The sequence below is a fragment of the Pan troglodytes genome, chromosome X (genome assembly GCF_028858775.2).
Source record: "Pan troglodytes isolate AG18354 chromosome X, NHGRI_mPanTro3-v2.0_pri, whole genome shotgun sequence".
Lineage (NCBI taxonomy): Eukaryota > Metazoa > Chordata > Mammalia > Primates > Hominidae > Pan > Pan troglodytes.
The window spans coordinates 127,190,775-127,218,489 of NC_072421.2; the positions used below are offsets into that span (position 1 = coordinate 127,190,775).

A 27,715-nucleotide genomic window follows, 5' to 3' on the forward strand; every position below is an offset into this window, starting at 1 on the left:
AGAGGAAGTGGAGGAGCCCAGAAAAGGAGGGGAAGGAGGAAAAAGGAGGAGGAGAAGGAAAACGAGGAGGAAGAAGAGGTGGGGAGGAAAAGGAGCAGCAGCAGGAGGCAAATCTCCATCCCCACAGCAAAAGCAGTGCTGGAGCCAGAGCCCAGAGTGTGGGAGCTAATGGGAATCAGCTTGCTGGAGGGAAGGGGACCGAATTAAGGAATGGCTGGGGCTCTGCCGCTGAGAGGGGGCTGGGAAAAGCAGGCTGATTGAGACCAGCTGTTGTGCCTCTGTCTCTGAGATCTTTGGACTCTGCCCAGGATAGCCTCACACCCTATCCTACACGACTAGGAACTTGCACAGTCCGCCTCGGGCAGCCCAAAGCTCCTCTGCCCACCCTGGCTCCCAGAGCCCTCCAAAACAACAGACCAGAGAAGCACTCTCCACCCAGCAGCCAGACGCCTCCTTCTTGACGCCAGCCCCCACCCTCTGTCTGCTCGAGCCCAGGAAAGGCCTGAAGGAAGAGGCCGGGGAAAGAGCCCTCCCTCTCTCCCTTGTCCCTCCATCCACCCAGCGGCGGCATCTGGAGACCCTATGGCCCGGGCTCACTGGGGCTGCTGCCCCTGGCTGGTCCTCCTCTGTGGTATGTGCACCCTAGCTTCCACTGGAAGGCAGCTCTGACCTCTCCCCTCTGAGCTCAGAAAGGGTTGGAGTGAGGGTTGGGGCCCGAGTCTCTTTTTCTGTTGCTTCCTCTCTCTGACTTGAGGAAGAGACACCTCAGGGCCAGTGTTGGGGGCCCTCATAACTTGGATCGAGTCTGGTTTGGCACCTTTCCATTCCCCCCATTATAGAAAAAAAATATTCTGACACTCGTTAAAACGGTAAGGAAAACTTAATTTAAGACTACCGCATTGCAATAGAGGAGGGAAATGGGGCTCAACTCTGATTACAGAAAAGACTTCCAGGGATCTGTAGCCAAGGAGCAGAGTGAGGGGGTCAGTGGATGGAAAAGTATTAAGAGGAGATAGCAAGGGTAGGGGGATTCTTGCTAAACCAACTGAACAGGATTCTTGCTGACGGCAGGCCAGAGTGATCAGATATCAAGGGTGTCTAAACTGACTTAGCAAGATTCTTGCTAAGACTGGGTGATGCAGGCCTGGCAAGGGCAGGACAGACACAGAAGGCCAAGGTCAAGGCCAAGTGGAGAAGAGGCTTTGGGGGAGCCTAACTAAACTTTGGTCAGGAAGAGAGTCTTTCCTCTTTGTCATTCCTGCGGCACCCTCTCTGTCCTCAACTAGGTGCCCAGCCCAGCGCTCCCACCCTAGCCTTCCTTTCTTTGTTGTCTGTCAGCAGGGCCTGATCAGTCACTCAGTGTCCAGTTCCTGAGCACCTACCCAGTGCCAGGCCTTGTGCCAGGGACCACAGAGTCATTCAGCTGCAGAGCCTGCTCTTGGGAGCCACAGCCCTGGCCTCAGAGAACAGCATATTCTGGTGTCCAGAGAGACATAAGTTGGCTGTGTCCTGATTCTTATGTTAGCATATCAGTGCCAACATTTTGCCAGGGATCTGTTTCTACAGAAATGGGTGTTTGTTTTCTTAAATGAACAGTATGGGTCGCATCTGATCCTTGAGTTTATGAGACCAAGATAAAATCACACAGGACGTTCATGGTGTTGAACCCCAGCCACCCTCCTTGCATCTGTAGCTCAGCCCACTCAAAAGTGTGGCTGGGCGTGGTGACTCATGCCTGTAATCCCAGCTCTTTGGGAGGCCATGGCAGGTGGATCACTTGAGGTCAGGAGTTCGAGACCAGCCTGGCCAACATGGTGAAACACTGTCTCTACTAAAATTACAAAAATTAGCCAGGCATGGTGGCGCACGCTTGTAATCCCAGTTCCTCGGGGGGCTGAGGCAGGAGAATCGCTTGAACTCAGGAGGCAGAGATTGCAGTGAGCCAAGATTGTGCCACTGCACTCCAGCCTGGGCAAAAGAAGGAGACTCCATCTCAAAAAAAAAAAAAAAAATGCGGGGGCGGGGGGCGTTGGGCGCAGTGGCTCACGCCTGTAATCCCAACACTTTGGGAGGCCGGGGCGGGTGGATCACCTGAGGTCAGGAGTTCGAGACCAGCCTGGCCAATATAGTGAAACCCCCATCTCTACTAAAAATACAAAAATTAGCTGGGTGTGGTGGGTGCATGCCTGTAGTCCCAGCTACTTGGGAGGCTGAGGCAGGAGAATCGCTTGAACCCGGGAGGCAGAGATTGCAGTGAGCTGAGATCGCCCCACTGCACTCCAGCCTGGGTGACAGAGAGACTCTGTCTCAAAAAAAAAAAAAAAAAAAAGGAGGGGGGGCGGGGGAGTGTAATGTCTCCCCACACTCAGGGCCCCATTACCATCTAGGGAAATCCCTCCCTAAAAGACAGGGGGGTTAGAGGCAAGGACTATCAGAGACCACTGGGCTTTCAGGGCAGGAAGGGGCTTTGTCTAATTCAAGCCCCTCCTTTCCAGAGGTCCAGAGCCTGGAGAACTTAGTCCAGTGCCTGGCACACAGTAGGCGCTTAGGAGATGGTTGCTCAATGAATATTGGGGGCGGGGGTCACTCTCGAGTCACTCTAAATTGGGGGCAGAGCCCAAACTAGAAACTAGATCTCCATATATTCTGTCCCTTCTGTGGCATCACCTTTTTCAGGCCCACCTCTCATACTTGGCAGAGTGGGAGGACTGAAAGTGCACTCACCTCTTTTGTATTAAGATGGCCTGGGTTCAAATCCCTGTTCTACCACTGACTCCTGGTGGCATAAGTTAGACAAGTTACCAAATCTATCTGGGCCTTGACTTCCTCCTCTGCAGAAAGTGAACAATAATTTCCACCTCATAGTGATGTCACAAATATCAAATGAGATACTGTAGATGAATTGCTGCGTTCAGTATCTGGCACATAATAGGGTGTCTTTAAATACTAATTAATCCGTCTTTCCCCACCATGGCAGACTAGGATTTCTGTCTAATATATTGAAAATGAGCCTGGAATGATAGGCAAAGATTTGGACTGTAAGAAACAGTGCAAGCAGGCCTTGAATTGAAGTCAACCCAATGTATCATACAATTAGATTTATAAAAGGCTAAAATGAAGGTGGGGTGATTATTTAGCGTGATCTTCTAGAGCATTTCAAAGAAAATTTGATAACAAAAATTTAATTTACACACAACTTTTCTACTTCACTAAACCCTGAAAAGACCCAATTATATTAGAAGAAAAATTGATTTAATGAGCACTAAAACCCATCCAAAAGTGGCAATCACTTGTCTATGAAACAGATTTCTTTGATTGTGACCCAGGGTGCTATCCAATTCAGCCTGATTTCCTATGAAATGTGATTATTTTTATCCTCAAGTAGAGCTGGCCAGCTTCGTGCGTTTCAAAGGATGGAGGCCCCGTGGGGCGGGCTGAGAGGATACTCCTTCCCTCTCTAGGAACTAGCTGGTCCCCAAATGACCCTGGATTTTTCTCCCGGCTTCTAGCTTGTGCCTGGGGCCACCCAAAGCCAGTGGACCTTGGAGGGCAGGATGTGAGAAACTGTTCCACCAACCCCCCTGTGAGTGCCCCCTGCCCCCCGCGCACGGCCCCCCTGGCCCCACGCACCCCCCAACCCCTGCCCCACACACCCCTGCACCGCAGCACCCCCGCCCTGCTCTATCATCTTCTCTATCCCTCATTGGGTCAGTTGGTAGCCCCTCCTCCTACCAGGCTTTCTCCTGATTTCCGGACTCTTGGGCCCCTCCCCCCTCCACTCCCTCCCCTCCACATCAGTGCCCTCCCCTCCCTCCCACTCATTCCCGCAGCAGGTTATCTGCTTCCGTCCTGATCTGGGCCTGGGAAACCCCTCTAGGAGGAGGGAGGAGGGCAGGAGGCCCCTAGCTGGCCTTTGGCTGAGGCCAGGCAGAGGAAAGAAAAGACAAATTCTAGAGTGACAGCAAAAAGAGAAGCACAGAAGGGAAGAGGGAGGAAGACAGAGGTTAGAAGAGCCAACGGAGGCCGAGCACGGTGGCTGACGCCTGTAATCCCAGCACTTTGGGAGACCGAGCCAGGTGGATCACCTGAGGTCAGGAGTTCGAGACCAGCCTGGGCAACATGGTGAAACCCCGTCTCTACTAAAAATAAAAAAATTAGCCAGGCATGGTGGCGGGTGCCTGTAATCCCCGCTACTGAGGAGGCTAAGGCAGAAGAATTGCTTGAACCCAGGAAGCAGAGGTTGCAGTGAGCCAAGATTGTGCCACTGCACTCCAGTCTGGGCGACAGAGCAAGACTCTGTCTCAAAAACAAAACAAAACAAAAACCAAATAAGAGCCAACGGAAGGGCAAGAGAGGGAGGCCTAGGGTGTGCAGACGAGGAAAAGGCCCAGCAGAAGGGGCTTGGGTAGTCAGCTTCCTAGCTGGAGACCAGAGTGATTCTTTCTACAATCAGAGTAGGGCTAAGGGGTAGGCATGCCAGCAGCACTGTAAGCCATGGGAAAAACGCAGTACATCTGCTAGCAATATTAACTTTATGGGACCCCTGGGGCAGGCAGGTGGGTGGGCAAACCACATTACTTTTATATTAAAACAAACATGGATATATCGTGGAGTAGAAAGCAAAACAGCACAAACGGAAACATGTTTTTCGTTTTAAAGCTAAAATGACCTGTAAAGAAATAGAGAACTGGTCTGGAAAGGGTCTTTCTGGGCAATATCTCAAACTGCTGGGGGCATTCATTCACTCTCCTCTGCCATTTGGGACCAGTGGGTGGCAACCTGAAAAACCCTGCCAAGGGAAGGTTGCCAGATAAAATACAGGACACCCAGTTACATTTGAATTTTAGATAACAAATAAGAATTTAGTGCAAGTATGCCCCAAATTGTGCATGTTTTAATATAATACTTACATTAAAACATTACACATTGTTTATTTGAAATGCAAACATAACTAGGTGAGTGTCCTGTATTTTTATTTGCTAATCTGGCAACCCTACCCCCAGGTAGCCAAAGAAGGACTGTCTGCATGGCCTGGCCCAATGCCAGAGCTCAGACCCCTGCAGTTCTCACCCACACCCATATCCCAGACTCAGGTCCCATTACTGTCACAAGGGGTCCCTTTCCAAACTCTCCAACACCTCCATCTCCACCCAGCCCAGGCATCTTAATCTAGACTAAGCAGTAACATCAGTTGCCACCCCATCCCTTCCCAAGCCAGGCCAGCCTAACTTCCCCCAACCCCTGCTTCAGGAGAGGCTGGGGGCTCTTCTGGAGGCCAGGGGCCCAGATGTCATTTTCTCTAAGCAACGTGTGTATCTGTTTGTTTGTGTCTCAATGTCTTCTTGTCATCTGTCAGTACCTTCCAGTTACTGTGGTCAATACCACAATGTCACTCACAGCCCTCCGCCAGCAGATGCAGACCCAGAATCTCTCAGCCTACATCATCCCAGACACAGATGCTCACATGGTAAGAGACAGCTTCTCTCCCCCTTGCCCTCTCTGCTACCCTGGGTCAGAGACCACAAACAGGAGCTGTTAAAACTCAGAAGATGAAGACAGAGAAAGGATCTGATGGGCAAAGGGAGGGAAGTAGAGAGCATGGACACGGTAGTTTTAGGGCAACTGAAAGAATGTATCCCTCTACATAGGCGGGCAGACATTGCCAAACCTCCTTAACCTCAAGAAATTAAACTATAAACAACTTCAGAATCAATTTTCATCAATTCCTAGAAGGCAGATCCAGAATGAATGTTTAGGGTATCCCTGCCCTAGGAGGTTAGAAGGTGGGCTGGAAATTGGGCTGGAAGAACTCCAAGCTACCTTCTGGCCCAGGCCTTCCCATACTCTGTGGAATGGAGTAGCAAAATAATCCAAAATCCTGGGTTAAGGGAGCGCGGGGTTGGTTGTGGAGGGGGGCACCCAACCCACCGTTTCCCCTCACTAGCTCCACCCTCCACACCATCCACCTTTCCAACACCAGCCCATTTGGAAGAGAGGGCATTTTTAGTGTCAATGAGCTTGTTTAAATTAATTTTCCCACATGCTGGGAAGGGCTAAGAACGTTGGGTAAGTATCTGAACTTCCCTGAGCCTCAGTTTCCTCTTCTGCAAAGAGAAATGGGTCTGTAATGAGATCTATCTCCAAGGATTATGAGGATCAAAATATGATAACGTGTAAAGCCCTTTGCAGAAGTTATGATGTTCCCAGTCTACTGTGCTTGACTCAGGAGGGAGAAGGATTAGCTGGAGGGGAAAACCCAAACGAGCCAAAAGACAGGACCCTAGACTGCATAGAATTTGCAGGGCAGGGCAACAAGTCTCCTTTGCAGAACAGTCCAGTGTTACACTGAGTCCAGTGTGAACAGTGGGGGGGCGGGGGAGTTGAACTGCAAAAGATACGGTTGCTCAAAGGAAGGGAAGATATTGAAGGCTGGGAGAGTTACAGAGGGCTTCCTGGAAGAGGCACTTGGTGTGCTTGGGCTTGTAGCTGACAAGGGGTTGGAGCCGACAGACAGAAATAACTGGGATGTGGTTGGGGGCCTTTCATGTGGGATCTGATACCACGAAAAAGGCTAATGATGGTGTTGTTGATTTCCTAGAACGAGTACATCGGCCAACATGACGAGAGGCGTGCGTGGATTACAGGCTTTACAGGGTCTGCAGGTAACAATCATTACCCAGCCCCATTGCTTTTGTTGGTAGATCCAGAGGTGGTCACAGAGGACCTAATGTGGCTAGTGTCTCAGCATCTGGGACCCCAGAACCTACTGTAGAGAAAACCCTTCTACTCTCTCTGTCTCCCTCCACCACCCCAAAACCATCAGATTCCCCAGGGCACATATCTCATAGCCCACCAGCCACTTTCTGTGTAGAAATGAGGCAGAGGCTGCCTTCCTATGCTCATTACCTCTGCTGCAACCAGGCCCAGTCCAGCACTCCCAGGCTCCGTTTCTAAATAGTTGCTACTTCTACCTCTAACCGCTGAGAACCCGCTGATTCCTTTCACATGAGGGCTCATTTGGGGACAAAGTTTTCCTTTGCCAGTTGTTTTACGGACAACATCACTTCACATGGCCGAATGAGACACAAACATAGAAGCCCTTGATGAGATCACAGTGTCTGAAGGGGCCTCGCACCGTGATCCTGGCCCATTGAATGAAATCCAAGCTTCCTTTCCTGATCCTCAAACATTCCTCCTTGGGCTTCAAACTACCCTGCCTCGTGCCTCGTAGGCTCTTTTTCCCTTTGCCAAAGTCTCTGGATTATTCTTGCCCAGCAGTCCTCAGCTGAGCCTCTGGTTTAGCCTCCCTATCAGCCACCGAGTCTTTACGCTGAGCCCCATCTTTCCTGAGAGCGCCTACATGCAGCCAAAAGTTGACCTCACTTCTGCTGAAAGTCCACAAGCAGCCCTCAACACAAAGCAGAGGTGCCTGATTCAGGACACCTTTCTGCCAGCTCCCCCCACAGCTCTTTTTAAGATCTCCTTCCTCACTTCTTTCCAATGGAGGAGAGAATCTCTTTCCAGAGGCCCCTTGTGGCATTCTCAGAGCCAGCACTGCATGGCACATCCATCAGCTAATGCCACGTTCCTCCCCTTCACCCTTACCTGCAAGTTTCTCTGTTCTGCCCCAGGAACTGCAGTGGTGACTATGAAGAAAGCAGCTGTCTGGACCGACAGTCGCTACTGGACTCAGGCTGAGCGGCAGATGGACTGCAACTGGGAGCTCCATAAGGAAGGTAGAAGGGCCGCATGGATTTGTTCCCCAAGTCTTGGGACCTGGACTAGGTTCAGGAAGGTATAGGTGAGAGCGTGCATGTAAGACCATGCTGGGCCTCTATGGGGAGCTTAGGAAATTTGAGGCCATCACTGACTTTCAAGGCTGATCTCAAGGAAGACACACATGGTAGGACCATCAGACAGAACCCCTGGCTGGAGAGCCTGGGGCTGGCCCTGAAGGTGACCTCTGCATTGCTTCCTATCTTTCTTTCAGTTGGCACCACTCCTATTGTCACCTGGCTCCTCACTGAGATTCCCGCTGGAGGGCGTGTGGGTTTTGACCCCTTCCTCTTGTCCATTGGTATGCTCTTCCTTCAGTCCCTGAATTTGTCCATGCTAACGAGGGTGACTCAGCTTCCCTAGGATATAAAGAAATGGACCTTGGTAGAAGGAGGGGCGGTGGGACTATAAAGATAGAGCATTTGAAATTGTAGTTGCAGAATGTTTTGCAATGAGGATGTATTCATGGATTGTGTAATTAAAATACATTTAAAAGAATCAGTACAAATATTTTAAAATTCATGAGTGCAGAGACCCAACCTAGAAGACTCAGTGAATCATTAAAGAGCTAGTGGATGAATAGGCCAGGATGTGCTTGAACCCAGAACCATCCTCTGTGCCCTGGAACCCTGCCAATGATGATGCTGGAATCACATGGTAACCCTCTTCTGGAAGGTAGCTTAGAAGGGTCAAAAGAGTTGGGAGGGCTTCTGAGTTTAAAAAAAAAAAAGGCCCCTGAGAATACAAGTCCCTGAGTTCTGGGGCCTCAGACAGCTGGCAAGCCCATTCCCCCAAAGGGGAGTCCTCATGAATATGTACTGAAAGGCTTGTGCTTTAGAACTGGCTTCTCTGCCAGCCTGTCCAATGGCCTGAACATCACCATTCCTTTTGACTGTGACACTGAAGCCCTGATAAAATAATTAGTGCCCAAGAGAAGGACCACCCACAGCCACTGGCAATGAAAAAGACAAGCTTAGCCAATTTGTGGCAGTCAGTGTTAGAGTAGGCTCAGGGCATTAGGCTTGGAAAGCAGAAAGAGGATGAGAAACATACCCCAGCGTGGGCATACATGCCGGGGGTGGGGGGTGGGCAGGCTGCTGGGGCAGGCTCCGGGCAGCTGGGCTGCAAAGGGAGGCAAAGGGAACCAGGACTAACTTTGCTTGAATCACAATTTTTTCCTGAGGTGTAAATGGGCAAGGGACAAGTGACTCCTTCTTGTCTCTGCAGACACCTGGGAGAGTTATGATCTGGCCCTCCAAGGCTCTAACAGACAGCTGGTGTCCATCACAACCAATCTTGTGGACCTGGTATGGGGATCAGAGAGGCCACCGGTTCCAAATCAACCCATTTATGCCCTGCAGGAGGCATTCACAGGTGATTCAGTAAGCCCAGTTTCCTTCCCAACTTGTAGCAACGCAGGTCCCGGCTGCTATTCCGTAGGTGGCAAACTTCATCATCAGAGGTACCAAAGCAGTGGTTTGCAAACCTTAGCATGCACCTAAGTCACCTGGGATGCTTGTTTAAAATGCAGATTTCAGGGCCCCCTCCCCTTGAGGAGTCTGAATCAAAATGTCCTCCGGCCATATTTAGAAAATGTTGGATTAAAGAATGTTAGGATTTGAAACAAGATGGAGCAGGAAGGGAGGAAAGAAGGGAAACAGAGAAAGATGAGAGAAAATATCCAACCCCTTTCAAGAGAGAAAAAAACATGATATGATTTGCTTGCCTGGTGGCAGAGACTGATCCATAATGAATCATTCAGACCTTTACTTCTGACCCTCTTGTGATGAAGAATTTAGATTTGTGAGATGGCTGGGGTCAGGTGGGCCAGGAGTGGACAGAGGAAGTAAATAACTAAGTTCAGAGTCATTCTGTAGCACAGATTACAGTTCAGGTTTTGCTGGACCAATCAGGAAGGTTAGAAAAATATAACATCAATAACCTTGACCCCGTTGACACTATCTAAATACATCACAAAAGAACAGTATGTTGTAAGATTCCTGTAAGTCGTAACTAAAGTCCTGACCAGGACCAGCCTACTGATTATGAATCAGTGTCTTGGCCACCAACCACTCCTATCTCCCTGGGAATTCTGAATGAGCCAATGAACTTGGATTCCTAGTAACATTGATCAAGCCAAGAGATCCCTTTCCGCATGCAAGTCCACATAATTTCTCACTTAGAAAGGAGCCAATACAGCAGGAGGGAGATTTCAAAATAGCAGCCATGACGAAACAAGTGAAAATTGTGTCCATTTTTCTTTATCTGTTCTGATGTAACTTCCAGAATCATTCTTTCTGCATCTTGACACCATTTTTAAAGAAATTTGTTATCCAAGACTGTTAAATCATAAATAAAACTCATCTTATTCAGATAAAGAAAGTCAAAGTTATGTCGGGAAGGGGAAGGGAAAAAAGAAAAACCTTCCTGGGGCTGGAAGGGTTTTGTCACTTCCCAAAAGTGAGGGGATGCCGAGTCATCACCCGCTGCCAGTCTTCAAGAAAAAGGCACCTGGAGCTTGAGTTTGGAAGCCGAAGAACAGAGTTCAGCTTCAATAAGCTTATAAAGACGAGAGAGACTTTCCAGCCACTTGCAGATTTTAAAGGAGAAAGGAGAGTGCAAAGGGCAGAACATGAAAAGTTCGCTACTCAAACATACCTGTACGCACCAGACCATTGAAATTTGGGTTCATTTGGTTTGTCAGAAAGGTATCATATTCCTGAACCTTGAAAACATAATTGCAAGTGAAAGAAGCCAGTCAGAGAAGGCCACATATTGTACAATTCCATTTGTATGAAATATCCAGCACTGGCAAATCCATAGAGACAGAAAATAGATTAGGGATTTCCTGGGGCTCAGGGGAGGGGGGATAGGGAGTGACTCCTTAGTGAGTACAGGGTTTCCTTTGGGGATGAAGAAAATGTTCTAGAATTAGATCGTGGCGATGGTTGCACAACATTGTGAGTATGCTGAAAGCCACTGAATTGTGCACTTTAAAAAGATTAAAATGATACGTTTTATGTTATGTGTAAAATACACATAACATAAATTATGTGTAAAATATGTAGTAAAATAAACCTACAAAATGTATTGTACCCAAAGCTTTGGTCATTGTTGAATAGTTTTACCTGTTTACATGAAATATTTTTCACGACATTAAGTTATTTATGCTCATATCTGAACCCAACTAGGACCCTTAATGTTTATGGCCTTCGGCCAGCAAACTCCTAGTCCTGCCTAGGGGTAGACTCTTTGAATATCTTGCAGGGGGCAGGGATAGAAGATGAAAGCTAAAGTCATAGAACCCAGATATAAGCATCTGAGAAAGGACGGTGCTGTGACACAGAGTTTAAGGACAGATTTGGAGACTGACAATGTTATCAAGACAGTACGGTGTCTGTACAGATTAAGAGCGTGGGCCATGCAGTCAGACAGACCAGAGTTCAAATCCCAGCTCCACCTCTTGCATCCATGAAACCCTAGACAAGTCACTTTACCTCTCTGAAGCCTCAGTTTCCTTATCTGTAAAATGGGATGGGTAAGAATTAGAACAATGCACATGGAGTGTTTAGCCCAGTACCCGTGGCTTAGTAAATACTGGGGTTACTGCAGAGAAAGTTGAACATGGCCCCAGCCCTACCCCTTTGTCCTTCATCTAGGACTGCTCTCTTGATCTCAGTCTGCATGATTATTTATTAATCAGAAAGATACAAGAGTTACTACATCTCAAGATACCATTCTGTGTGCTTTACAAATATTAATTCATTCCATCCTCATAGCAGCCCTATTGAGGCAGATACTTATTATACTCCATCCCCATTTTACAAATGTGCAAAATGGGACACAGAGGGGTTAGGTAATTTGCCCAAGGTCACCCATCCAGTAATGGCAAAGCCAGGATTTGAGCCCCATCTGGGTCCAGGGCCCATGTCATTAATGAGTACACAAGTAAGAGTTTGTTTGAGGAAAGGGTTTCGCTGCTTTTTAACAGGATGCAAAACTGTTACCCTAAGGCTGACCTTCCAGGAACCGAGTGCCAAAGGCAAGGTCTGTCACTTACACTTTTTTGGGGCTCCTTTGCTTCTAGGGAGCACTTGGCAGGAGAAAGTATCTGGCGTCCGAAGCCAGATGCAGAAGCATCAAAAGGCCCCGACTGCCGTCCTTCTGTCGGCGCTTGAGGAGACGGCCTGTGAGTGTGGATTTGCAGACATGGGTGGGCGCCTGGGTCTCCCCAATGCCCCAAGCCTCCCGGGCCCTGCAGCACAGAGCTAGCTCTTCCCCAAATAACCATGTGCCCACCAATTCTTGAGAACTCCATGGCCACAGCCCGTGGGAACCAAGAAGGGTAAGGGGGCAGGAGCTCATGGCTTCAGAAAAAGGACAAAAGGTAGCCCTGAGCAAGCTGGGACCAGCCCACAGGCCACCAGAGGAACGAACTGACCATGGCAGCAAAATGCTTCTGTCCCACTAAGGGGAGGAGGACCAGGAAATGCCTCCCAACAACTTAGCCACTATCCCAGGGCACTCACATTCCCAGCTTTAGCACCCAGTGGGACTCTACTCTTTCCGACATGGCTCAGGACTTCTTGTCTGATCCCTATGGCTGGGCTTCAGATATTCCAGGGACCCACTGGAACTGTGTGCTGACTGCTAAGTATCTGCATTTTTCTGGGGGGAAAAGATCCATAACTCTCAACAGCATCTCAAAGACGCCCACTCCCCCACCCCCCCCCCAAAAAGACTGAGTAACATGCAGAGGTAGATGATGCAAGCATGCTGTTGGTAATCTTTGGGGGCCAAAGGAAACAGTGGGGCAAAAGTGTCAGAAATGCTTGCCTCTGGCCGGGTGCGGTGACTCACGCCTGTAATCCCAGCACTTTGGGAGGCCAAGGTGGGCGGATCACCTGAAGTCAGGAGTTCAAGACCAGCCTGACCAACATGGTGAAACGCTGTCTCTACTAAAAATACAAAAATTAGCTGGGCATGGTGGCAGGCATCTGCAAACCCAGCTACTTGGGAGGCTGAGGCAGGAGACTTGCTTGAACCTGTGAGGTGGAGATTGCAGTGAGATCTTGCCACTGCACTCCAGCCTGGGTGACAGAGCAAGATACTGTCAAAAAAGAAAGAAAAGAAAGAAAGAAAGGAAGGAAGGAAGGAAGGAAGGAAGGAAGGAAGGAAGGAAGGAAGGAAAGAAGGAAGGAAAGGAAAAGAAAGAGGAAAAGAAAAGCTTGCCTCAGGCAGATCAGCATTAAATATTCCTTGTCAATTCTCTTCCCAGGGCTCTTCAACCTTCGAGCCAGTGACATCCCCTATAACCCCTTCTTCTATTCCTACACGCTGCTCACAGACTCTTCTATTAGGTATGGCTTTTCCTGAGCTTGCTGTTGTGGACTTTCTCCAACTTCCACCCTCTTGATGCCCCACCACTGATCCCGCCTTAATATACAGCCCTCTGGCTGCCCATCAGCTCCGCGCCTGCTGCAGCACGACCCTTTAGAAAACCCCCTGTTGGCTTTTCCTGACTCTTTAAACCTCTGTCCCTGTTGAATCCCAAATCTGGCCTGCTTGGCTCCCTGGGGCTGGCTTCCTTTGACCTCCAGGAACAGAGGGACTGTGACTGCCTCTGGTCCTTTGCATCCTTAGCAGATGCTCAGGACCCTCCTTGTCTTCCCACCCCACCCAGGTTGTTTGCAAACAAGAGTCGCTTTAGCTCCGAAACCTTGAGCTATCTGAACTCCAGTTGCACAGGCCCCATGTGTGTGCAAATCGAGGATTACAGCCAAGTTCGTGACAGCATCCAGGCCTACGCATTGGGAGATGTGAGGATCTGGATCGGGACCAGCTATACCATGTATGGGATCTATGAAGTGATACCCAAGGTGGGTTTGCCAGGCCCCAGCCCAAGCCAGGCACCAATCCCCACTCTAGGCCTGAGAAGTCTTAACCTAAAGTGGGGTGAAGCCCCTCAGCCATTCAGTCACCTAGTCAGCCAACAACTGTGCAGTGAGTTCCCTTCTTGGCCTAACTGGGAAGAGCCAGAAGAGGAAACAGGGATGGCCATCCAGAGAGCTCATAAAATTGTCAGGAGGCTGGAGAGTATACGGCCTGATCTAGCAGAGACTTTGGAGTCAGCCAAACTTGAAAATGAATTCCAGCTCTGTCCCTAACTAGCTGTGCAGTGACTTTGGACAAGCAACTTAGCCAATCTGGGTCTTTTTCTTCACCTATAAAATGGCAATAAGAGTCCTGACCTCGCAGGAGTCGCTCAGTGGAGATTTAAAGGAGATAGTGTATATGACTGACACATGGTAGTGTCCAATAAATGGTAGCTGTCATGATATGTACAGGAAACTTACACTGTCAGGACAGCCTGTCGAGTGACTCAGGCCAGACTCTGATCCATCCCAGAGTGCTGGTGGGATCCGAAGACAGGGAGTTCACTGCCAAGCAAGGCAGTGTCAATCAAGGAAGCCTTCCTGGAAGGAGAGAGGGTTCAGCTGGACGTGGAAAACTAGGAAAGACAGAAAGCACACACAGAGTAGAGAGCATTGCCACGAAACGGTGGCAAATCTCACGTCTGCTGGGTCCTCCTGCCAGTCCTCTGAAAACACCCCTGTGCCATGGAGACCTCCTTTACTGTGCCCCCAGACCTGTGCCCCCAGACCTCCTTTTCTCCTCCCTGCCCCCAACAGGAGAAACTCGTGACAGACACCTACTCCCCAGTGATGATGACCAAGGCAGTGAAGAACAGCAAGGAGCAGACCCTCCTCAAGGCCAGCCACGTAAGTCCACGTTCAGGCAGACATGGCCTTTTGGGAGTATCCAGCCTAATGAGTTAGAAAGGAGAGGCCTCCAGAAGAGCCTGAAGAAGACCCTCAATGAAACAAAGAAGCAAGCTGGGCGCGGTGGCTCACGCCTGTAATCCTAGCACTTTGGAAGGCCAAGGTGAGAGGATTGCTTGAGCTCAGGAGTCCGAGAGCAGCCTGGCCAACATGGTGAAGCCCTGTCTCTACTAAAAATACAAAAATTAGCCAGGCATGGTGGCGATCACCTGTAGTCCCAGCTACTCAGGAGGCTGAGGCACGAGAATCGCTTGAACCTGGGAAGTAGAGGTTGCAATGAGCTGAGATCATGCCACTGCACTCCAGCCTGGGTGAGACTAGGTCAAAAAAAAAAAAGAAAGAAAGAAAGAAAAAGAAATAAAGAAGCAGACACCAAATTATTCCTGGGCGCCCACATGTACCTCATATCCTTGCCCCCAATATAGTACAGTGGTTTAGAGCACAGGCCCTGGAGCTAGGGTGCCTTGAGTTCAAACCACAGCTCTACCCAATTCCTAACTGGGTGACCTTGACCAAGTCATTTTACCTCTCTGGGCCTCAGTTACCCCATCTGTAAAATGAGGATCATAACAGTAATCTTACAGCATATGGTTGTTGTGAGAATTCAATGAATATGTATATTGCTCTGAGCACCACCTAGCACATTCTAAGTGTTAAATAAGTGTTAGCTATAATGATTTCCTCACACTGGCAAGAGGATGGCTCAATTTTTAAAAAAGAATTCTTGTTAAAATTAAGATAAACCACCTCATTTAAAAAAAAACTTTGTCTTATAGGAAATTTTAAACACACACAAAGATAGAGAAAATAGCATCATAATCTCCAGTGTCCCTTCATCCAGCTTCAACAATCCTTGACTCATGGCCATTCTTGTCTTGTCTATAACCCCATGTTCATTACCACCACAACCACCCCCTCTGCTGCTGGATTCTTTTAAAAGTAAATCCTAGATAGCGTGTCATTTCTGCCGTCAACACAGAACTCTTTCAAAAACAGGAACACACTATGATCATATATAAACACTAACAAGAATTCTTTGACATCAAATAGCCAGTGTTTTCAAAGCTCCACATCCTGGAGCCGCTATCTGATCTCCATCATCTTGGAGCCTGTGGCTGCAACCAGACCTCACCCGGCTCCTCTGTTTCCCTGCTTCCCCAACTCCAGGTGCGGGACGCTGTGGCTGTGATCCGGTACTTGGTCTGGCTGGAGAAGAACGTGCCCAAAGGCACAGTGGATGAGTTCTCGGGGGCAGAGCTCGTGGACAAGTTCCGAGGGTGAAGAGCCACGGCCGTCCTTTTTGGCTGACTGTCTTTTAGTGTGGCAGTGGGGGCAGGGAGGGGGAATTTGTCCCCTTACTTAGCAGAAAGGAAGATCCTCCTCATATGCGTGCTGGGTGGGGGAGGGCTCTGGAGAACAAGGAGTGACAGGTTCTTGGGTGGTCGGGGAGTTGAGCAGGGGGCGTTGGATGATATTTCCCGCCCCGCTGAAAGCAGGACAACTCGAAGGGCCACAACCCAATAGCGTCCCCTAGTGTCTGCTTCAGGCACGGTCTGAATCTCCCTGGGGGGTGCTGTGGCTCAGACCAGGTCAGCCCCTGGACCACTTGAGAATACCAGGTAGGGAGGAGGATTCCCGAAGGCATGCTTGGCCCAGGTCAGGGCCGGATTGTAGGTTTGAGGTACAGGATGCTCTTCCAGGACTGGGGGAGTTTTCAGATACAGAGAGCTGGGTTTCTTCACTCCTATCCGTAAAATGGAGGTGGAGAGGAAATAATGGGTGTCTACAGTGTGTCCTCTGATCTTCCTCTATAAATGACAGGTCAGGGCTTGAGGAGATGGAACCAGGAGGTGAGGGCTGGGAGAGCCAAATGGTATCCAGTTGAGAGGTAGAGGCAGCCATGACCTTCACTGGATTTGATTAGATATCCTGGGCCCAGCCTAGTCCAGGGGCCCATTCATTGATCATGCCTTGCCTTGTACTTTCCAGAGAAGAACAGTTCTCCTCCGGACCCAGTTTTGAAACCATCTCTGCTAGTGGCCTGAATGCTGCCCTGGCCCACTACAGGTACTTGAGGAAAAAGAATTTTCTAGGGCCCTGTTGGGGGATCCTGTTGTGTGTGTAGAGGAACAGGGTGAGGGGAGGGGGATGTTCTGGGACCTGAGTCCACGTTGAAGGTCCGAGGCCCCTAGCCCTGTGGGGGCTGGGAGAGGAGCTCAGTGTGGAGTAGGGAGTTGCCTTGTAATGAAAAGGCCTGAGCGCTGGAGGCTGGGGGACCTGGAAGGAAGACACCGATGCCATTGGATGCTTTTCCCTGGCTTCCCGTGTGTTGCTTATGTTAGCTAATGCTTAAAGCTCACGAGTTCACATGGAGAGAGGTCTGTTCACTCAGCCTGAACCAGCCAAGGTGGGCCCAAGATACAGGCTAGCCAGGTGTTTGGCCCTATAGAAAACAAACCCCTGCAGGCCTGCCTGATGAAAAGCTGACCAGCTGCCTCCGCCTGGCATGGGCACAGCAGGGAGAGGTCAATGCCCTCCAAGGGAGTGCCCGACATGTCCCAGAATTCCCTCCCCTGGTGTCCCCTGGTGTCTCCCACGCCTTCGGCTGCCTTGCCCCAGCCCCTCCTACCCACTCGGGCTAGAGTGGCAGGGTGGGTGCTCCTCGGCTTTACCACCTCTTGCTCAGCAGCCCCACCCTGGAGGTATCCTCCCTTCCTGTGCTCTGCTTCTTCTCAGGGCCCTCTGCTCTCGGAGGCAGCAGGAAGTTAGAGACAAAGGGCCGGAGGGAGCATCTGGGTAGAGGCCCAGCTCTTTGCCGCTTTACCGCGCATCCTCGTGCAAGCCCCTTGGCCTCCATAGGCCTGCTTCTCCTTATGGAAAAGGAGACAGCTGAGCTGGGGGGTCTCTAGGGCTCTCCCAGCTCTCATATTCTGGGCTTTACCCTCTCTCTCCTCCCTGGGGACCAGGGCCTGGCTCAGCCAGGTGCAGGATTAACAGACGTGTGCTGAGGACAGCAGCAACGGAAGCTGAGTTCTCTTCCAGGGCCCTTTGGGATAGAATGACTTCCTCCAGAGGGACTGGCCTGGAAGCCCAGGCCCCAGAGGTCCTCCCACCAAGGCCTCCCACGTGACCCAGTGCAGGGTTAGGCTGCCCTTCTCAACATTCTCTCCCCTTCTCAGCCCGACCAAGGAGCTGAACCGCAAGCTGTCCTCAGATGAGATGTACCTGCTGGACTCTGGGGGGCAGTACTGGTATGTACCCCTGACCTCACCCTAGCCTGGATGTCTCTGCTCAGATCTCCTGAGCCTGCCAAGAGTCAGCCAAAGCTTTCCCTTCCTGGGCCACGGATTCTTCGTCTGAAAAAGGAGAGATCTGGAATGAGCCCCGAACATCCTTCCCATTTTCACACATGGGGGTCCCTGCACAGTAGGAAATACACAGAGGCTGGAATAGTGGCAGGACCCAGGCAGCACCTCTGTGGGAATTAGGAAAAGACTCCCTTTGCTTAAGTTGCTGTTTTTTGTGGGTTGTTTGTTTGTTTGTTTCTTGACAGAGTCTCACTCTGTCGCCCAGGTTTGGAGTGCAGTGGCACGATCTTGGCTCACTGCAACCTCTGCATCCCGGGTTCAAGTGATTCTCCTGCCTCAGCCTCCCAAGTAGCTTGGATTACAGGTGTCCACCACCATGCCCAGCTATATATATATATATACACACACACACACACATATACATACACACACATATATATACACACGCATATATATACACACACATACACACATACACACACACACACACACACACACACACACACACACACACATATATATATATATATATGTATGTATGTATTAGTAGAGATGGAGTTTCACCATGTTGGCCAGGCTGGTCTCAAACTCCTGACCTCAGGTGATCCACCTGCCCCAGCCTCCCAAAGTGCTGGGATTACAGACATGAGCCACCATGCCCAGCCTCAAGTAAAATGTTTTCTAAGTCCACGTATTATTACACAGTCTGAGCAACTATACTCAATGTCCCTGCCTGGCTACACAAACACATATACCCTACTCTCATCCACTCGTGCACACCCTGGACACCCCCGCACCACCAACATCATGCAGACTCCTCAGCCCCCTCTTCCCCATGGCACTGTTCAGGGTGGAGGTGGGGGCAGATGAGAGAAGCAACCCTTTAGATGGGCTACCTTTGTACAGTGTACAACCTGAATGCTCAGACCTGACAGCCATGCAGAATAGGCTAACCTGGCCAGGCGTGGTGGCTCACACCTGTAATCCCAGCACTTTGGGAGGCTGAGGCGGGCAGATCACCTGAGGTCAGGAGCTTGAGACCAGCCTGGGCAACATGGTGAAACCCCATCTCTACTAAAAATACAAAAATTTTCCGGGTGTGGTGGAGCATGCTTCCCAAGGGAAGCTGAGGCAGGAGAATTGCTTGAACCCGGGAGGCGGAGGTTGCAGTGAGCCGAGATCGTGACACTGCACTCCAGTCTGAGCAATAAGAGCAAGACTATAAAAGGAAGAAAGAAAGAAAGAAAGAAAGGAAGAAAGAAAGAAAGAAAGAAAGAGGGAGAGAGAGAAAGAGAGAGAAAGAAAGAAAGAAAGAAAGAAAGAAAGAAAGAGAATAGGCTAACCCCATTCCTTCCAAACATGTGACCAATCATTCACACCAGAGTTGAGCTGAGCTGAGCTGACCTGAAAGATTTTCCCTCCTCATTGAGGAAGGAAGTGTGGGAAGCGTGGGGTGGGACAAAAGAAGGGCCGTACTGAACTGATGGAGGAGCAAGGAGTCCTGTGGAAATGGCGAATGTGCTAACGACAGAGGCTCTTTGCTTGTTCTTAGCACAGCTCTAGGGGATCCAGAGTAGCAGGCGCTCAGCTTAGCAGCCTTTGCTGGTCAGGAGTTTGATGCTGTGTGTACTTGAGATGGCCAATGAGCAAAGGGGAAGTGAATTTGTGGGGGCGTTGCTGGAATGGGGTGTGCTCAGAGTAGGGTGAGGCCGGGGAAATAGTCACCTCACTTCCTCTTCTTTCCTTCTGAAGAAGAAGGTCACCACACCCCATGACCCAAGGAGAAGCCCCAGGGCCCTGGGACCATTTCTCCCCTCTCCCTCACCAAGGCATGATCACAGGGGCCATCTGTGGCAACTGCTGCAGCTGGGAGTTGGGAGTCAGACCTTGGGACTGAGGCTTCACCTAACTGGAACTCAGCAAGTCACTGGGTCAGATCCGTGTTTGCCATGGAGAGGACTGTGTGGAGAGGCAGTGCTTGCTCTAGGCCTGGCTTCACTGAAGTTCAGAGAGGGAAACAGCCGCATGGCCTCAATGGCCTCATCTGTGAACTGGGGATAATGAGGCCTCCTCTGCCATTCTTCCCAGGGAGCAGCAAAAGTGTCCTATAAATGGTCGACAACTATCTGAATATGAGAGTGTTATGATAACATAATCTCTCTGGACCTCAGTTTCCCCAGCTGTAAAAAGGGGACAGTCCCCTTTCTGCCTCCCAGGAAGCCTGGAAGAAGCCTTGCTTTCATAACCAGCTGGACCCAAGGAAACCCAGACCTACAGAACATCCAAAATGAGTGGGATGGGGGAGGAGTGTGTAGGGTGGGGAGTCACACTTGTCAGACAACTTAGTAACTTTTAACTTGATAGGTTTGCAGAGGCCTTTCACACATAGGTGCTGAAGAGGGGATTTTGATTATGGTAGCTGTCTTCTTCCTTTCGCTGTCCACCCATCCCATCCCAGCCCTGCCACTTGTGGAAAGCACACAGAAAGCACATGGCCCCAGTCCCTAGCCCCAGGCATTTGGCATGTTGGTTTTCCTTCTCCATAGGGACGGGACCACAGACATCACCAGAACAGTCCACTGGGGCACCCCCTCTGCCTTCCAGAAGGTAAGCATGGGCCCAGATTTCCCCTCACCACCCTCCTCCAAGGGGGCACCCAAGCAGTCAAGATCCCTTCCATTTCAGAGGCTAAAACTGAAGCTCAGAGAGGTTAAGTAGTTTGCCCAAGGTGACACCACTGGTGCCGGAAAACCCAGTGCTCCCTGCTGCTTCCCCGGGGATATTTCAGGCCACTGACAAGGCCTCAGCCCAAGCTGAGCCTCATCCTATTCTGGTAAATCAGTGCACAAATATTTTTTTGTTGTTGCCTGTGTGCCTGGCCCTGTACTCAGCAGAAAGGAGAAAAAAAGGCATCCCAAGTGGAGGAAAACGGCACAAGTGAAGCCTCCGCGGTGGAAAGGAGCCAGAGGTGTTCAGGAAACAGCGAGGGCTGGCCAGCTGGGGCAGAGGCGAGGGCATTGTCTCTGTGCACCAGAGGGCCCTGGGGGTGGAGCAGCGAGCTGCCATCATGCTGCATGCAGCAGGCCGACTATGGGGCAGACATTGTGCTGGAAACACAGAGAGGGGAACAAAATGCTGTCCAGGTCTCCAGGAGCTCACAGTTTAGCGGCGGAGTCTGCTGCCTCTGGCTGTCCTGCCCAAAGTGACAAGCCTGTGAACCTGTGTGGTGATGGAGATTGACCACATCGCCTCTGGAAGTGACCAGAAGAGGCCACTGTCAGGCCACCTCCCTCCGCTGACAGAGGAAGCCTAAGCTGCCAAGTCAGCAAACCTCAACCCTCATGAAAGGCCTTAAGAAAACTCAGCAGCCGTCACAACCACAGGAATGAGTGTGCTAAACTTCCATGAAGCATGCACGCTGTTGGCAGCACCTTCTGTACATTAGTCTGCCTGCCTCTCCCAACAACCTTAGGAGCTAGGTCCTGTTATCTTCCCATCGCAGATAAGGAAACTGAGGCACACAGCAGTTAAAGTCGCCTGCCCAAAGTCTCAGAGTGAGTGGCTGAGTCAGGATTCAGCCCAGGGAGTCACAGCCTCGGTTCACCGCCACCAAGTGTCTCCTGCAGATATTGTAATGATCCTCATAGACCAGCCAGAGGGAAGCACGTGATGGAGCCCCAGCTTTGGGAAGGCCCTCCTCAGCCTCTGCTGGCCATCTTCCAGAACCCGGGCAGCCACACATAACGATGAGACTCCCCCCACCCTGCCTACACACACCCAGGCCTGGGCCCTGCACCGTGTATCCATAGGCCAAGCAGCTGGAAACTCCTCTGGCTCCTCCTCCCGTCCTCCACATCACCTCTTCCTCTCCCCATCAGGAGGCATACACCCGTGTGCTGATAGGAAATATTGACCTGTCCAGGCTCATCTTTCCCGCTGCTACATCAGGTGGGTTTCAGAAACCAGGCTGGACACAGCCTCAGGCCCTGATTTCACAGGACTCAGACCATCACCCTGGGAGGCTGGTGGGGCAAGGATTTTGTCATCATCCCATCCCTTATGTAGATGAGAAAATCCAGCCTAGAGAGAGAAAGTGACTTGCCCAAGGTCACACAGAATGTTAGCGGGAGACCCAGGCCTTGAACCTGAGTTTCCTGCCTCTTAATCTAACACTGTTGCTCAGAGGTGGGAGAGATCAGTGGGCCACAGCAATTATGGGAGGATTCTTAGAGGAATTAGGTGTCAAATTGCAAAGCCCTGACAGATGGGGAGAAATTACAGTAGAGGCATCAATCCAGGTAATGGATACAATGTATGGTAAGCTGGAGATAGTGATGGGCTGGTCTGGCGAGGGAACCACTAACTCCATCCATCAGCCCTTCTCCATCCCAACCCAACATCATTGCATCAGTGCATGCTTAGCGGCCTCTCAGGGGCCCCTCTTCTTAGGCACCACTCTGATAGTGAAGCAAGAAGGGGCAAGGTGGACAGTCTTCAGTAAAGCCATCTGACTGGGGTCAATCTCTCTTCCCTTCCAGGGCGAATGGTGGAGGCCTTTGCCCGCAGAGCCTTGTGGGATGCTGGTCTCAATTATGGTCACGGGACAGGCCACGGCATTGGCAACTTCCTGTGTGTGCATGAGTGTAGGTGTCTCCTCAGCACTCCCCAGGCCACCCCCCTTTTATTATACCCTCTATGAAGGTAGAGAATTTCACAGGTATGGAAATGACAAAGACCACAAAGATGCCATGATCTACCCAAGGTTACCCAGCCCCACAGGATAAGTGAGGAATGCCAGCAGCAGGCCAGTCCTGCTGGCTGCTTGGCATTCAAGAGGGCACCAGAAAGAGGGTCAAGCCCTAGTGACTAACTTGTATAGACCCCAGAGAAATAAAAGCCAGAGCCAGCTGCATGTGGTGACTCACACCCATAGTCCCACTGCTTTGGGAGGCCAAGGTGGGAGGATCACTTGAGGCCAGGAGTTTGAGATCAGCCTGGGAAACACAGCAAGACCCCGTCTCTACAAAAGAAATGTTTTAAGTATCCAGGTATGGTGGCATGTGCCTGTAGTCCTGGCTACTCGGGAGGCTGAGGTGGGAGGATCCCAGGAGGTCAAGGCTGCAGTGAGCCATGATGGCGCCACTGCACTCCAGCCTGGGCAACACAGCAAGACCCCTCTCAATACCTAAATAAATAATAAAAGCCAGAGCCAATCTGGTGTGTGCCAGGCCCAGGTAGATAATGATGTGATGGACCTGTGCTCATAGAGATGCTCTGGGATCCTCACTTATCTGCTCTTCCTCAGAAGCTGCTCACTTCCAAGCTGGTGAGTATAGGAGAACTGATACCATGTTTATGTTTTCCTTTCTAGGGCCAGTGGGATTCCAGTCCAACAACATCGCTATGGCCAAGGGCATGTTCACTTCCATTGGTATGGCCCTCAGGCCCCTCTACCTCACCACCCCATCCCAGAGCAGGACTAGCCCAGGACTGCAGTCTAGAGTGTACCAGACTTCAGAGGAGCACAGCAGGCACTAGTACAGCTCGGGACTCACCTCCCCATTCCCACCGCTACGCCCAGCCCCAAATGGCTTGTCCCACCCTAATTCCAGCTCCCCTCAGCCCAGACCCTCTTTTTGCTCTTGGGAGTTGTTTCCCAGCTGTATATTCAGACGAGATCAGGTGCGTTCAGGGTGGTATGGCCGTAGACCCAGCTGTATATTCAGACTCTGGAGTTGCCAAATGCTGGAGTAACAAGACAGTGGCATCCAGGGAGATGGGAGTACCTTCAGGACCCAAGTGGGTTTTTAGGGCTTCCCTGCTGGGCTACAGGGAAGAGAGGGTGAGTCAGAGATGCCCCTGTGGGGGATCTGAGGCCTGACAGGGATGAGTTGCCTCTGCTTAGCCAACAAACATCTAACCAGTTGTGGGGCTGCCAGAGTCAACAGCCAGGGGACAGCCAGGCAGCCAGTCCCTCCAGCCACTCATCAGTAGGTACAGGAAGCCTGGGCTTGGGCCCTCTCCCAGCTTAATGCCACCAGCATCTCTGTGTCTCCCAGAACCTGGTTACTATAAGGATGGAGAATTTGGGATCCGTCTCGAAGACGTGGCTCTCGTGGTAGAAGCAAAGACCAAGGTAAACTGCCACCAGGATGGGCCGGAGGTGTGGGCAGCATGTCAGTGACTTTGGGCTGCATGGGAGGAAAGCGGGGAGGAAGATCAAAGGAGAAGGGCATTTAGTGTGCAGGCATGAATTTATCTGGAGTCTTCCTTAGGAATTCCATAAGTCAGACTTTTCAAACTCGCTTGCACATTTGAATCACCCAGAGAGCTTTCTGGTGCTTTAAATGCCCATGCCCAGGCCCCATTCCAGACCAAGTGAATCAGTATCCCTGCCCTATATCATTGGTTCTCAATGCACATAATAATCACCAGGGGAGCTTGTTAGAAATAAAGATTCTGTATAATAGCAGCCAACAAGATAAAATACCTAGATGTAAACTTAAAAAGGCTAACATGGAGAAACTCTCTACTAAGGGACATAAAAAAGATTTAAGTAAATGGTGCTCTCTGGAGAGAAGCCTCAATATTATGAAGATATCATTACTCTCTAAATTAATCTATAAATTCAAGATAACCTCAATTCCAGTGCTAACTGGATACTTTTGTAACTTCACAAAATGATAGTAAAGTTTATTTGTAAAAATAAACATGCGAAGATAGCTAGGAAAATTCTGAAAAAGAAGAGCAGGGCCAGGTGCAGTGCCTCATGCCTGTAATCCCAGCACTCTGGGAGGCCAAGGCAGGAGGATCGCTTGAGCTCAGGAGTTTGAGAGCAGCCTGGGCAACATGGCAAGACCCCATCTCAACAAAAAATACAAAAAAAAATTAGCTGGGTGTGGTGTCATGCACCTGCAGTCCCAGCTACTCGGGAGGCTGAAGTGGGAGGATGGTCTAAGCCTAGGGAGGTTGAGGCTGCAGTGAGCTGTGACCACGCCACTGCACTCTAGCCTCAGTGACAGAGCAAAACCCAATCTAAAAAAAAAGCAATAAGAAAAGCCAGTCCTCTCAAATTTGAACACAAACTACCATAACTAAAACAGTATGACACTGGAGATGAAATAGATAGCTGTAACAACGAAACAGAACAATCAGTCCAGAAATAAACCCTCTTATTCCCATAAACAACATGGGAATTTAGTTTACAAGAAAGCTGATTTTGCAAAAGAGTAAGAAAAAAATGATTATTCAGCAAATGGACAGGGGGAACAAATGGCTAATCATTTGGGAGGATTAAACTGAATAACCTCCAAAATAAAATTCCAGATGGACCAAAGTTTTAAGGTGAGCAATGAGACCACAAAAGATGTAGAGGAAAACCTATATCAATTCATTTATAATCTCAGGGTGGAAAAGAGTCTTTCTGTGCAAGACCAGAAGCCATGAAGGAAAAGATTAATAACTCTGACTAAATAGAAAATGGAAACAATGTTTATGGAAACAATGCCATAAACAAAGCCAAGAGATGTGTGACAAATATCTCTTGGCTTTGTTTATGGCATTGTGAGAGGGTGAGTTTTCTTATTTTACCATGAGCTTTTTACAAATCCATAAGACAAAAATAGACAAAACAGGAAAAAATAGGGCAAAGGACATGAAAAGGCAATTCACTAAAATTAACACCAAATGGTCCACATGCATGTGGAAAGATGCTCAAGTTCATCCTTAAAGAAATACAAGACCGGGCGTGGTGGCTTACGCCTGTAATCCCAGCACTTTGGAAGGCCGAGGCTGGTGGATCACCTGAGGTCAGGAGTTCGAGACCAGCCTGACCAACATGGAGAAACCCCATATCTACTAAAAATACAAAATTAGCCGGGTGCGGTGGTGCATGCCTGTAATCCCAGCTACTCATGGGGCTGAGGCAGGAGAATCACTTGAACCTGGGAGGCGGAGGTTGCGGTGAGCCAAGATCATGCCATTGTACTCCAACCTGGGCAACAAGAGCAAAACTCTGTCTCAAAAAAAAAAAAAAAAAAATACAAATCAGGGCCAGGCATGGTGGCTCACACCTGTAATCCCAACACTTTGGGAGGCAGAAGTCAGCGGATCACTTGAGGTCAGGAGTTCAAGACCAGCCTGGCCAACGTGGTGAAGCCCCATTTCTACTAAAAATACAAAAATTAGCCAGGCGTGGTAGTGTGTGCCTGTAATCTCAGCTACTCAGGAGGCTGAGGCAAGAGAATTGCTTGAACCCGGGAGGTGGAGGTTGCAGTGAGCCAAGATCACACCACTGCACTCCAGCCTGGGCGACAGAGTGAGAATCTGTCTCTAAAAAAAGAAGAAGAAAAAGAAAGAAAAGAGAAGGGAAAAAAAAGTCTCTTTCTTGCTCAGTTTCCTTCCTGAGAACATTTCAGGCACACACAGCGTATGTATCTATCTATGTATATATTTTGAAAATACAAACAAAATGGATTCTACCGTACATACTTTTCTGCACCTTCCTTCCCTGCCCCGCTGCCCCTTACTTAATAGTAAACCTAGGAGAGTGGTCTGCAATAGCGCAGGGAGATCTACCTCATTCTTTTGAAGGGTTGTGGAAGAGCCTATAGTATGTGGATGTCCCATGATTTATTTAACCAACCGTGGATATTGAGGCTGTTTCCAAATTTTTACTATATTTGCCATCAATGCTACAAATCACTGTATAAACATCTTGGTGAGCTTTTGGGACTATATCCAGAAGGTGCATATCTGGCGTAGGGATTTCCAAGACAAAAAGTACAAGCATTTTTAATAGGTAATTTGATAGATATTGTCAAACTGCCCTCCAGAAAGGTTGCACCGATTGTACTTTCTCCAACAGTGTGTGAGAGTGCCCATTTCCTCACATACTCACTAGCACTGAGAATCATCGAAGTCACTAATTTTTCCAATCTGATAGGTGAAACATGGTATTCTATTGTTGTTTTGACTTGTATTTCTTTTTTTCTCTTTTTTTTTTTTGATGGAGTCTCCCTCTTTCTCCCAGGCTGGAGTGCAGTGGCGAGATCTTGGCTCACCGCAACCTCCGCCTCCCAGGTTCAAGTGATTCTCTTGCCTTAGCCTCTTGAGTAGCTGGAATTACAGGCGCACACCACCACGACTGGCTAATTTTTGTATTTTTAGTAGAAACAGGGTTTCACCGTGTTGGCCAGGCTGGTCTTGAACTCCTGACCTCAGGTGACGCACCTGCCTTGGCCTCCCAAAGTTCTGGATTACAGGCATGAGCCACCACACCCAGCCTTGAATTTCTTTAAGGATGAACTTGAGCATCTTTCCACATGTATGTGAACCATTTGGTGTTAATTTTAGTGAATTGCTTTTTCATGTCCTTTGCCTTATTTTTTCCTGTTTTGCCTATTTTTGTCTTATGGATTTGTAAAAGCTCATGGTAAATATGAAAATTCACCCTCTCTCTGTGATATGTGCTATATTTGTCACACAACTCTTGGCTTTGTTTATGGCATTGTTTCCATAAACATTGTTTCCATTTTCTATTTAGTTTAGTCAGAGTTATTAATCTTTTCCTTCATAGCTTCTGGTCTTGCACAGAAAGACTCTTTTCCACCCTGAGATTATAAATGAATTGATATAGGTTTTCCTCTACATCTTTTGTGGTTTCAGCCTCCCGAGTAGCTGGGACTACAGGCACCCACCACCATGCCCAACTAATTTTTGTGTTTTTAGTAGAGAGTAGAGACGGGGTTTCACCATGTTGGTAATGCTGGTCTTGAACTCCTGACCTCA

The 27,715-nt window shown here is 49.5% G+C and overlaps 1 protein-coding gene across 3 annotated transcripts in view; it reads left to right on the forward strand.

Moving 5' to 3' along the window:
• The first annotated feature begins 286 nt into the window (after nt 1-286).
• XPNPEP2 (X-prolyl aminopeptidase 2) overlaps nt 287-27,715 on the forward strand; it is a 30,523-nt gene continuing 3,094 nt past the window's right edge. For 2 of the 3 annotated variants that reach the window (XM_054676215.2, XM_054676213.2), the window contains exons 1-19: nt 481-631; nt 3,510-3,583; nt 5,357-5,467; nt 6,599-6,662; nt 7,632-7,736; nt 7,991-8,077; nt 9,004-9,150; nt 11,864-11,965; nt 13,055-13,136; nt 13,460-13,655; nt 14,469-14,558; nt 15,786-15,895; nt 16,608-16,685; nt 17,798-17,869; nt 20,473-20,533; nt 21,805-21,874; nt 22,465-22,569; nt 23,298-23,357; nt 23,986-24,062. In XM_054676215.2, the coding sequence (XP_054532190.1) occupies nt 583-631; nt 3,510-3,583; nt 5,357-5,467; nt 6,599-6,662; nt 7,632-7,736; nt 7,991-8,077; nt 9,004-9,150; nt 11,864-11,965; nt 13,055-13,136; nt 13,460-13,655; nt 14,469-14,558; nt 15,786-15,895; nt 16,608-16,685; nt 17,798-17,869; nt 20,473-20,533; nt 21,805-21,874; nt 22,465-22,569; nt 23,298-23,357; nt 23,986-24,062 (1,740 nt within the window). In that variant the 5' untranslated portion in view covers nt 481-582. Of the gene's footprint in view, nt 632-3,509; nt 3,584-5,356; nt 5,468-6,598; nt 6,663-7,631; nt 7,737-7,990; nt 8,078-9,003; nt 9,151-11,863; nt 11,966-13,054; nt 13,137-13,459; nt 13,656-14,468; nt 14,559-15,785; nt 15,896-16,607; nt 16,686-17,797; nt 17,870-20,472; nt 20,534-21,804; nt 21,875-22,464; nt 22,570-23,297; nt 23,358-23,985; nt 24,063-27,715 lie in introns of all 3 variants that reach the window. The other variant, XM_016944042.3, reaches the window with a different exon arrangement.